The 12,933-nt window shown below is 43.3% G+C and overlaps 1 protein-coding gene across 5 annotated transcripts in view; it reads right to left on the reverse strand.

The window, feature by feature from the left end:
* Window positions 1-12,933, reverse strand: part of PAK1 (p21 (RAC1) activated kinase 1) — a 75,637-nt gene that overhangs the window by 30,962 nt on the left and 31,742 nt on the right. For 4 of the 5 annotated variants that reach the window (XM_017735925.1, XM_017735928.1, XM_017735927.1 and 1 more), the window contains one exon: window positions 2,455-2,665. In XM_017735925.1, coding sequence (XP_017591414.1) covers window positions 2,455-2,644 — 190 coding nt within the window. In that variant the 5' untranslated portion in view covers window positions 2,645-2,665. Of the gene's footprint in view, window positions 1-2,454; window positions 2,666-8,412; window positions 8,443-8,665; window positions 8,901-12,933 lie in introns of those variants that run through there. The other variant, XM_017735924.1, reaches the window with a different exon arrangement.

Consider the following 12,933-nt stretch of genomic DNA (forward strand, 5'->3'; position numbering starts at 1 on the left):
GTCACACAAGCTCTGCTCTGAGTCCTTTGGGCAGGACCCATCCCGTATTAAGCCAACAGGTTTTTTAAGCACTGGGTTTGTGGTTTAGGCTGGGACAGAGGAAATCAGGACTTCAAATTACATCTTAAATTTTGCAGGCAGAGCATGACACCTCCAGAGCCACCTGGCAAGGGGTATAGCTCAATGCAAGTGTGAAAACATGCATGAGGTGCTGGATTTATGCCCCATGTGTCCCTCACACGACACCTCTGTTCATGCACAGGGGTAGCACAGATTTGCTCAAAATTACTTTCCTCTAACTAAATGGAAACCAACTTCTCTTTTAATTCAGCCAAACAAGCAAATAACACCCAAATTATTTCAGGCACAAACCAAAGAGAAGTGTCTGAACACTGAAGAATTTCCCTACGTTTAAGCAGCATGAAGCTCTAGGACTTTAGCTCTCTTCATAAAAGACTAAAAGAGACTAAAAGAAGTTTTCTAAGATGGAAATCAACCAATTTGAAGTGAAGGTGATAGTGCTAAAGGAATTTTTTGCTCGACAAGAATTAGAGGACAGAAGCAACCATTCTCGTTTGGGCAGGTGTATGGCAACAGAAGGCTCTGCTGGGCTTGGCTAAACAAAAATCTCTCACGTCTCAAAGCATCTGCCATGTTGGCCAATCTTCAGTAAACATAGGCATCTTCAGATCAGTTGCAGTCTGTCTGCTGATTTTACCCAAAACATTCATTTTTCTCCTCATTCGTAGTTCTCCTTCATAATCCAATTCAAACTAGCATTTCAGGTTCTACTTTTTTTATTATTTTACAAGTTTCAGGTGACTTCTTTGATCTCTGAAACAGTTGATCCCAGAGATTTAAAAACTCCTCTCCCTTAAGTAAGCCAACACAAAAATCCTGCAGCTTTTTTTAGGATTCATACACACAATGGCAAGTTCCAACCAGGATCCAGCAGACTTTTAACATTGAGTTCACAGGTTTCTGGATTGCAGGTTCAAAAACCCACGTTTGTAAAACAATCCAAAGTTGCCAAAAGTATCAGCTAAGAATAATAATCATCATCATCTTCATCATCATCATAAATACTATAGTATTTTGTAGAAAATGATCCACCACTTTGCTTATTTAAATTAGTGAAGCAATCATTTCAGTTAGTCTTTTCACTAATAAATATTAGGAGGCAGCCTCCCTCCTGAAGTCCAGGGAGTTGAAGATATCTAGCCTTGATTTAGTTGCCCAGTGCTTAGATACCATTGCAATACAGAAAAAAAGCTGATATATTATTAAGAGGAACTCCAAAAAAATAGGTCAGATATAAAAAGAACCCAGCACATATTAGGGGATGGAGAGATTTTTTTTCTTGCATCACTTCAAAAGATTCATGAGAGAGAGGTTTTCTAAAATATCCTCATCCTAAAAATTAGAATTTCATGTACAGTTCACAGTTCCTATCTCTTTTTCCATCTGTTACAGTCCCTTGAACATGAAAAAATTCCTTCAGTTCACAAGAAATATGCAAGAATTTTCAGTGACAGATTGTTCTTAAAAGCAAGTAGACAATGCCTGACCCAGACATGAGAACAGAGTAAATGGCCATGAGGTAAAATATGACAGGTCTAGTAGGAGATTGCATGTTAGTCTTGTATATCTCAAATTATTTGCTGTTTAAAACAACAAAACAAGCAAAAGACCTCCCTCTGCTCTCCACCAAAGGAGTTGCCAGTGCCAGCTTTATTGGCCAACTTGTAATTGGCACAAAAATTTGTGATTTTCAAGACCATTATGGACAAGTCAGGATGGGAAGTAACAGAGCTAGTCCCAGAGTTAGTCCCAGTTTTCATGAACACTGTTCTCATAATTTATGGGAAAAGCAAAATAAATTCTAAAAAATCTGCAAGAAAGGGGGCCTAAAAGAGACCTGCAGAGGGATTTTGGAAAGGGCAGGGAGTAATAAGACAAGGGGGAATGGATTCAAAACAACAGAGTTCAGGTTTAGATTAGGTATTGGGAAGAAATTCCTCACTCTGAGGGTCTTGAGGTACTGGAACAGGTTGCCCAGAGAAGCTGTGGATATCCCATCCCTGGAAATGTTCAAGGCCAGGTTGGATAGGGCTCTGAGCAACCTGGTCTGGTGGAAGATATCCATATCTACCTTTAACAGGAGAACTGGAACGAGATGATCCCTAAAGTCCCTTCCAACCCAAATAATCCTAGGATTCTACGATCTTATGAAAATAAAGTGAGATGGATTAAATGTGATAGGATTAATCATTAGAAAAAACATATCTACAGACTGTACCTTATGTACCCTGAAAAAACCAAGACAGATGTGCAGGAAACAAACACACAAGGTTTTCTAAAACCTCAACCATCACTAAGCATCAAGGGCTTGACTATGTTCAAGCAGAGCAACGTTCAGACAGAAGGTTTATTAAAAGAGATAAAATACTGTACTTTTATCTCCTGGCAAAATAGATCGGTAAAATCGATCCTTCCTCTTCTTTTCTTCTGGATTGGGAGGCAGAGGTTTTGAGCCATGGTTTAAAGTCCCAGGATCTTTGCTGCCTGATCCAATCATAGTGCTGGTATTTCTCATTGGAGGAGCAGGTGGTTTGTCTTCTGTTTCAACTCCATTGTTAGACATCTTCAGCTGGGGAGGCCGTTACTGGGAATTGGAAAAGAAAACAAATTAGAAGCCCTATTTATTTATTGTAGACTAGAATCACACACTATCAAGTAAATCATTAGCAGGTATTTGCAGACGGACCTGCAACCTCAGTCCAACCATTAACCCAGCACTGCTGTGTTCACCACAAACCATATACCCATATGCCACATCCACAGGCTTTTTGAACACTTCCAGGGATAAGGATAGCAACACAAACCCAGCACAACAAATTCTACTCAAGCTCTGAATTTTTTTCCATTAATAAGACTATGTTCAAGCATTTGAGTTGCTGATCACTGAGAAAAGCCTATTTCAGGATACAACCACTTCTCAAGCAAACCATGGAGCTGACATGCAGGGTGGGAAGGTAAATATAAGGTAGCAAAGAGTAGGGATGCCTGAGAGGAGCCAACAAGTTGCTGAGTTCGTAACACCTCTCAGATCCCTGCTAGTTCTCCTAAAAAACACGTCAAAAAGTTTGCATCAGTCTCCAGCACAGCACAATACAGAGACTGGAGTTTGTACTCAAAGAGTTTTGATGCAGCCACTCAGGCTCCTTTGCTAAAAAGCTGCTGAGCAGGTTCAGAGGCAGAGGTGGCCAGGAAGCCCTGAGCTGTACCCATGTCACCTCAGATGCAGTGCCACAGCCCTCGATTGCGCCAAGCCAGCCCTGGCCTTTCTGCAGTAACAGCACACTTCAGAAGCAACTCCAGGAAGTTGATTGCATTTTGTTCTGTTGGGAGGGTCAAACAAAACTAGATCCCCAACACACACTTAAATCCATAAGTAAATAATCCCTGCTGTGCAGATTTAAAGACGGAAGCTTGGGAACAGGGTAATAGATTATTCTGCAACGGCTAACTTGTTCCACCCAAATGAGATCAGCATTGCTCTGGACACAGCCTGGCTGCAGCAAGATCCTTCTGGAAACTGGAATTCATCTGCACTATGTTTTCAAAAGTAAGTTGGGAGTTAACTGCTGAATAAAGACCAAAGTGGGAACGGTTTCTGTTTGGGTGGAAAAAGCAATTCAACAGCTTTACCAATTTCACAGGCAGTAGGGCAGATGTTTTGCTCAGGGAGAATTACAAGGTGGCAGAAAGTCAGAAGCTGTTTGCTCTCTGCAAGTGAGAAGTCTAGTTACAAAGCTGAGAGCACTGCTGACTGCCAGGAAGCCGCTTTCCATAGGCTGGACTCAGTGGGACACTGAGTCACACTCCAGACAGATCCCACCACCATACCACAGTCCTATGGCCACACAGCACCCAGCCAGCCTCCAAAGTCTTCTTCAGCCAAGCTACTGATCCTCAGTGTAACTGGCAAGATTCAGACCCAGAGCACACTGCTCTTGCTGCTGTGGGGAACTGAGGCAGGCAACCACTGCCCACAGAAATCACTCGGCAGCAATGCGCCAGATTTTGCCAATAGCAGGTTTCCCTGTCGCCTGCCAAGCCATGGCTGGCCTGCAGCTCCACCTCCTCCTCCACTTGATTGATTCCCAGTTTCTTCACACTTGCCCTTAAATGGGAGGGCTGGCAGTGTTGTACACTCTGCAGGGCTTTGGGCAAGTCTTCACACAGAGGGAATCTTGCAAAAGGTCTGACCCCAGTCCCATTTTCCTTCCAATACCGCTGTGCAATGGAATATTAAATGACACGCTAGCATTTGGGGATTGATTTTAATGGTGGGACAGCTTTGGCATTTGGGAGGGGTGGGGGGGAAATTAGCTGTGCACTTGTCTGGGTGTGTCCTTGCATGTGCCCTGTGCATGTCCCACCACTCATGCTTCAGCCTCATGCCATTCTTGAGTGTAAGACAGAACAGAACTAAGTGACAGCTGGAGTGCCAGCCATGAAGTGGTTGGTGCAAATGAGTAGTCTCCCTGCCTAAGCAGTGGAAAAAAGTCTAAGCTAAAACCCAACTGATAATTTCGGCAGCCACTGCTGCACATGTACCTTGTGAAACACGGAAATGCTGAGGCCTTCCTGATGGGCTTTGCACATCAGGGTGTCAGTGGCTGGAACTGAACTGGCACAACTAAACCATTTGAAACAACATAAGCAGCAGTGTCCCATAGGAGATGCATTCTCTGCATTGATCTTATTTAACTACGAGAAAGCAAATGCCAGGAAGGTGCTAGGAATATACTGCAAACAGGGAAGCAGAAGGAAAAGGAATGTTAGCAGCTCTGTGCCTGCCAAACAGACCTCCCCAGGAGTGGCACCACATTTGCTGCTCTAACACCCTGGTTTACCCCCATGGGGGTTTGAATAAAGGTGCATCCAAAGATTCCCCCACCACCCAGACTGCCTGGAGCTGCAGACATGGCCAGGATGGAGACTGACTCATTTCTGGGTCCCTCTCCCACTGGGCAGAGAAGTCAGTAGGTGAGAATTGGTGCTTCTTACCTGCTGTCAAAGGCAAGGGGACAGAGTAAAGTTTACTAAGTTGGGGAATGGATGCAACATGCGACTGAAACAGAGCAGTATGTGGCTCCAGGCTGGAGAAAAAGAAGTGAGAAGAGGAATAAAAAAAAACCCCAGATTGCAGGCAGAGGCTAGCCTAGTGCTGGGGGAAAGAAAAAACATAAGCAAAAAACCCCAAACAAAGACTCTAAGAAAAATCTCTGGATGTCAAGCATCCTCCCGCTCAGTTCCACCAGCGCAAAACCCCAGGGACATCTGCTCTCAGTTTCTTCAATACAAGAAAGTTTTTCAAAATCCCTCAGTCAGAAAGGATAGTGCACACATGAATTACTGTTTTACCGCAGGGACAGAAACTGGCAGTACAAGCTCTTGTTTATCTTACATGATTCCCTGAATGAGCAAGTAACTGCTGAGAAGTTACATAGTTTTACAAACAATATTGTTTCATACCTATTTGATAACTGCAACTTCGCTGTAGGCAAAGCCTATAGTACACCTCTCATTTTCCCTCCATCACTCAAGCTCCCAGACCTTTCTCTTCATCGAAGTCTTATGTTTGGAGTTACATGAGCTGTTTGGAGATGGCGGAGTGAGAGAAATCCACTGATCCACAAAACTAAGAGGCTGATTCCACAGAAGTTGTCCCCTGTAATAGCAGCACTAGAGGGTTCCCAAAAGCCTTGTGCCACTATATAAAAGGGAACCCAAAAACCTGCTTAAGTGAATCCTCCCACTGCAATACAGAGGTCAAATGCAACATCATTATACTTGCAACTTCCATTGGCTTCAAAGTAGGTGAATGAAACCCTGTCCTGACAGAATTATACCTCCAGTCAGAGCTGAGAGCTCAGAGCCATGCCAAGTAGTTACAGAGGTAGCCATCTCCCTCACTGCAGCCCAGCTGGCTGGGCAAATTCTCTTCTTCCTAAAATAATCTCCTGCCAATTCACATGTAAGCAGGCTTTAAACAAACTCCCTCGTGTAGGCGCTGCTCAGATTCAGAGCGCCAGGCAATCGCTTCCCCAGCCAGCAGAACATCAGCGCTAGGCCGCTGAAATGAGTCACTCTGCTTGGCACAATCCCTTCCAACAGGAATGCAAAGCATCACTGCACTAAGTTATTTCCTTCTTCACACCAGCACGACTCTGCCTTGAGAAATCCATCTTAGGTTTCCACTGTGTTATTAAGTGAACAGTGGAAGCAATGAAACAGCACATGAACTTTTCAACCAGAGTCAGATGAGGGAATATGTTTTAGCTGCAGACACAATTATTCTCAACTATTGTATCTATTAAAACACCAGCACTCAAACCAAACCCCGTAGACACCACTAGGAAGGCATAGCCGTGATGTAGGACTATTGTTTCTGCAGACATTTGGGAGCACTGGAAGTTCAAGTTGTTTCAGCACACAGTAATCAGGAAAAGTTTTATTACATACTGCAATCTGTGACTGCTGTAGTCAAGTTATGGTTGCCTTCAATGCACCCCTGTCCCTCCCCATCAACTTTTGCAGCCCTTTAGCTACATAACATTGCCCCAGCCTCAACAGAGTCAAACAGCAAACCTGGCAAACTCTCCTTTTACACCTACAAAACACTTCTGCATTCAGGAAAGAGACAGACAGAAGACAGAACATGCAGCAAGCAGAAGTACTGAACAGAAGACAGCACCCACAGGCGCCAAGAGTGGCATCCAAGAGCTCAGAGTACATTCACACATGCAAAGATCCATACAGGTCTGCTGATCTTTGTTAAGAAGATATAACACAAAAGACAATTACAGAATCATTAAGGAAAAAGACCTCTAAGATCATCAAGTCTGAGCATTAACCCAGCACCACTGTCTTAACCACTAAATCACACTCTCAAGTGCCACATCTACATGCCTTGTGAATCATGCAGTTTATGCCTAAACTACAGGCATAAACTGTAGTACAGGCACAGCCTCCTGAGACATTCACCTAGCAGAGTGGGACCCAGAGGTAGGTGGGACATTCTGACCCTACTGTAGCACACACACAAGCAGAAAAAAAAAGACAGAACAAAGACCCTCTATGTATGTCATTTTTCTTCCACTTAAGTACATCATTTCAAACCTGCTGCTCCATGCTGAACTCTAAGTTTCTATCAAGCTGCTTGTGTTCTCTTTGCATTCCTTAGCAAGACAGACAGATGACTGATTGCTAAAACAGAAAGCAATTAAAAAGTCAGAAAGGCTGAAACCTACGCTACAGTAGATGCCATACAGATAACTACGTCCAATGCATACTAATTGCAGGAGTCAACATGAAAACTCATAAAAGAGCTATCTATAATTCATGCAGTCTGGCAAGAGAGTAGCTGTAAGTTACTCACTACAACTTACAGATGAATAAACTATATTAAACAAGACAGGGAGGAGGAAGATGCTCAGCAACTGCTCTTCCCTCTCTGCCTACTACCAGAAGGAAATCACATTTTTCCAAGACACTAGTATTCTGTTGTTGACAGGGTGAGGAAAAGGTGTCTTGCCCACAAAAAAAGAGAGAGATTCTTAACCTTTAATTGAGTCAATCCTGATCAGAACAAGTGTTTTACCTCTGCACCAGTATCCCTGCATCCTTCCACCCCATGGCTAGAAATTGCTTGTGCACACACAGTTGAAATCTCCTTCTCCCTCGCACTGCCCTGGTGAGAAAGAGCACAGACAGGCTGTGCCCTGCTCTGCTCAAACACATTGCAAGCTGCAGATTCCCTCCCTGCGTGTCACGCTTCCATGCAAATCCCATCCGAAAAAGCAACATCAGACTTTACCAGCTGGGTTTCGACACAGTATGAAAAGACAGCCATTCGTTTTTCATTACTTTACGTGGGACTGTCTGAAACACCAGTCTCGCACTGAAGGAAAGGCACCCCACACATTCCACCTGAAAAAGAGGCAAGAGGTGTCCTCTTCCTCCACCCGACAGCAGATGGGACCTGGAACACATGCTGTCACAAAAAAGGCAGCTGCAACACACACACCCCGAGGGAGGAGAGACTGGTCACCGAATTTAGAGGTGATTAAAAAAAACCCTTAGAAACTGCAGCATGGAGCTGTCTCCCCAACCAGTTACTGCACATCTGAGCTCTTTGCAAGAGTGCCAATTAAACCAAAAAAGCCAAGGACCAGCAAAGCACCAGCACAGACCCGGCATTTACATGTGAACTACAACAAAAACAAAACAAAAACAAACAAACAATAAAAAAACTCCAACAAACTAAACAACAGGTTGGCATAAAGTTCAAATAAATAATTACAAAACAGCAGTGTTTGCTGATGTCTTTTTAGAACTTACCTGTTAGACCCCTGCAGGTGCTGCCAACACCTAAAGATGCAGATGAAATCAGTAAATTAAATGAAGGAATAATCACTCAACATCAGTATACACACAGAAGAGAATGCGTCCACTGCTACAGCATGGATGGGTGGGTGTGAGGAGGGGGAAGGGAGACACTCTCATGGCAGATGGCCAACTACCAGTTGCAGTCTTGCTCCACTGCCAGCATTATTTCCATAGTGCCAGACATAAAGGATCACTGACCACTTACAAGTCAACAGGAAAAGCTGGACAATTCCATGGCTTGGAATTTTAAAAGCCAAAAGTCTGGATGGTCCTTTCAAAAAAAAGCCTTTAATTCAACCCCAACAGTTTAGGCTAAAGGCAAGAACTGCCAGGTGGGATTCCCTAGCCCAGATTTTGCAGGAGGACATGGACATCACTGCAGCGGGCAGGAGAGCTGCAAAATCTCTCCCTGGGCAGATATCCATGCTAACCCATCCTACTGCACAGATACACTTCTAAAGAAGAACAGACTAATTATAACCACTCGATTCCTAGCAACAGAGTTCTCCTTTCATTCAAGTTAAGGAAGCTTCTTTCTGTTTTGTTTGAAAGAATGGAGGCCCAATGTTCACCGGCTTCCACAGTGTGGGCCCATGCATGAGCACTGCGACAGTAACCCAGGCACACTGAGGGTGTCAGAGGCACTGAGGCAGGTCAGGCCCTTTCCACCACATTAGGCTTGAATCCAAAGCCACAGAGAGGCAATGCCAGCTTAAATTGCCGTGTTTAGACTTGGCTTCAGCTGTTGCACAAATAACTGGCAGTGTCAAACAATAACCATTTCACAATCAATGCCAGCTATGCCCAAGTACCTGGAACATGTGATGAACTGCCCTTACTTGTGCTCCAGTACTCAAGCTTGGAGAACTGCAGAGGTCAGCTCTGGCTGGTCCCATCTCTGGGCAGCAGCCTCCTCATTTTGATCGAGCATTTACCCACTTCTAACAGTGCTTTTAAACAGCCCTAGAAAAATAAATTGCATCTATTTTCAAGGAGAAAAAAAAAATAAAAATCCAAGCTGAGACAGAAAGAACCAAGAGAATAATTTTTAAAAGCTCTCAGCCCACAAATCATCCTCCTTGTTTCCTCATCTCCAGAAGTGCTGCCTCCCCTCCCCCAGCTACATGCCTGAACAAGCAAGTTCGCTGTTGCAGATGTCAGGACAGGCTCCCTTTTCCAGCACAGCACAGAGCAGCCTTGGCTCTGGTTCTGCTTTTGCTTGCAGGAGGGCAGGGCTTCAACCACACAAGTCAAAGTAGTCACCGGAGTCGGAGCTTGCTAAGCAGGGTGGGAAAAATAAAGGCCTCTTATGTTAAAGCATACCCCAAAGCCCATATAAGCAGGTTTCCTGGAGGAAATCTGTGTTCCAGAGGAAATGACTAGATGCAGCATAAAGAGAATATATTAACGCACACAGTTAAACCCACCCCCACTACTCTGTGCCTAAGTTACTTGGCTCGGAGTCCTAACTCCACATTAGCAGCAACAGCAACTGAGAGCAGCCGAATCATTAATCATTCTTCCATTCAAAAGTTTCCAATCCAGAAGATGGACACAGAGCACAGGGCTCAGGATTAAGCCCTGCTATCCCCTAATGTGGAATAATTCCGTACAACGTATTCACGCTTTAAATACACGTACACATTTGCAAAACCTGCCCCTTTTTAAATGGAGAGATCTGTCATTTTAGCAACAGGGTTGGGGGTAAAAATATATATAAGAAAATGAGAACATTGTCAGATCAAGTCAACAACATACCATAGGCACAGAGGACACTGCAATACAGTGGTTAGCAAAAAGCCACAGTATGTCAATAGATGAACGTTTACATGAATCTGTAAAAGCTGAGTTTTTTCTGAGGTGAAGAAACACCAAGACAGAGAACTGCAAGGAGGAAACCAACGTTCTTAAGAGCAAAACTCATTCAACTCCTTTGTCACTGGGAAAGTAAAGAGCAAGAAGACAACCCAGTTATCATTAGTGAATGAAACCATCCAAGACCCTCAATTAGACTGAGGGGAAAATGCCACAACAGTTCAGTGCTAATTGGAAATGCAAACATTTATCATCAGAGTAGTGCTTGCTCCTGTGTATAGCTCCATTGTGTTCACTGCAGCTAATGACAGTAGGAAGCCCAGTGCTCCACAGCATTTATGTAATGACTGGCGAAGCTGTCACATTCCCTTAATTGCTAGCCAGGATTTTCATACTGGCAGTAGTTTTCAATTAAATAAAATCACAAAGATTGGTTCCGTTTCATGTTGCTCTGTTAAAAGTTTTGGTTTTTTAAAGCTAGGGAAATAAGGAGAATGAATAGTTCTCCAAAGACAGGATAAGCTCTGCAGCAAGTATGAGGTTTTTGTAGACAAACTGAATTTAGAGACAAGGAAAGCACCATCAAATACCCAGCACTGCAAGAGCTAATTTAGTATCAGTAAAGACAAGCAATTTGAGCACTGCACATAAATCTGCTTCAGGTTTGCAATGATTACTCCTTCAAGTGTGATACATTAAATGCTCTAAGAGCAGTTCACTTACAAGACGAAATGAAAAAGCCTAAGGTGGCTTAGGGTTTCTCCCCTAATTAAACTTTCACAGTAGAATCTTCTTCGCTGCAAGAACATCTGCTCTGTGTTTATAATTATATGTTATCTAGCAAAACTCCCTATTCTACCTGCTTTATGATTCCAGAACATACAGGAGGAACCATAGTGGGAGGGTCTCACATCCCTAGCTTCCTTACTTGTACCAAATGCACTGCAGAGCATTAACTAGTCCATTAAGAATCATCATCGTTTAATTTAATGAGCAGCAGTTTGTTTTTAGGAAGCACCATCAAGCCTTTTATCACATCCTTTACTCAGATTCCAATCATACTTACTGTATGTCAGTAGAGAAAAGAGAGCTCTATAGGACTGGCACAAAGGAACTGCTGTTTCTGCAATATATTACAACTAAGTCTGCATTAGTGCTCAGTTAAATAAAGCCCATGAGCCAAGTGAACTATTTTTACTCCACTGAACAAAAGGAAATATAACAACATCACTTATTACAGTGGCAGGCCCTTTTTAAGGCACTATGTAATTAGGAGTAGGAGTTAATTACAAGACTAGATATAGCAGGCAAGGTTTTCCTTAGCATCTTTGAGCAAGGTTTTTCTGGGGCATGGATCTTCTTACCCTCTGTTCTTGCTACAATGACCTAAGCAACTTTAAGTAGGATGCATGGATCTTCACTGCTACCTATTTAAAACTTGTTCTTTCTCAAGAAGCAGCAACACTGCAGCCATAAAACCCAACTCAGAGGAGACTGACTGAGCTCCCATTCACAGCCCTGTCAGCATCTGAAGCAAGTGACTTGCTTATTTCCATCCAATTCCCAGTGGACAAGCATCTACATCATACAATTAGCAACAATATGAACTGCAAATTCAGCAGAATTGGGATTTCACTGATGGATGGTTTGCCAGTATGCATGTTTTATTCATCTCAAGACTGCTTTGTTAGGTAGTTGTATGTCCTCTGTGTACTTAAAATGCTAAAAATCATTTTATGGTCATTATTGAGCAGACAAGAAGCTCTATAGACAATGTTGTACCTTTGTTAAGTGGTAGCCAAAACTCACCAGATTTCCAAAATGAAGACAACGACCAAAGACAGATGCTCTAGGAAATTGTATGAGTTAAGGCATTTTGTTCATTACAGTATTCCCTTCCACTACTCTAAGGCACCTTGCTCAAGTCCTATAGCTACTTCCTCCTAAGGTCACCAGCATAAGAATTAGCCTCCCTAGGAGAGCACAGCATGCAGGAAGTCCAGGTGCAGTTTTCTGACCACCCTTCCCTAATTTCAACAATGAAGATTCAAGGATGTTCACAGCACACTGTCACTGAGATATGGTACCTACCCACAACACTAGAGCTTCCTTAGTGTTCAGGCACACAAACCCAGCACCCACCTCAGGTTACCTGACCACACTCCCTCTCTCCCATCCAAGGCAAGGGAGTATAAAATGATACTTTAAATTCTGTAACTAGCACACCATAATTTCACCCCTCACCTTTACAGTAACAGCTCTGTTTGCTAAAAAACTCAAGATACAAACAGGGCAGTCCATTTTGGAAATGGCTATGTCACAGCTCTCAAGAACTCCCCAGTTTGGTCCCTGAGCACACCCAGGAGCAATGCATGGGGGTGCGCTTCCCAAATCAATTTTTTCCTCTTCACTTCATGCCATTTACACTTGTCTCATGTAAGTGCTGCCTTCCTCTTTACTAACAATAACATTCATACACACATTGTGGCACAACCTGCACTAACTCCACCTTTTGTTCTTACACTCCTTGCAGGGGAATCCAGTGAAGTAAAATACACTTGCTGTGGGAAAGGAGATCCTTCAAATCAATGCACAACAGAGCATGACCTGATGATGGCTTTAAGTGAACTGTCTCCTTTGCAAGTATGAGGTTGCATC

This window comes from Corvus brachyrhynchos, unplaced genomic scaffold, assembly GCF_000691975.1.
Source record: "Corvus brachyrhynchos isolate BGI_N302 unplaced genomic scaffold, ASM69197v1 scaffold44, whole genome shotgun sequence".
In the NCBI taxonomy this organism is placed as follows: Eukaryota; Metazoa; Chordata; class Aves; order Passeriformes; family Corvidae; genus Corvus; species Corvus brachyrhynchos.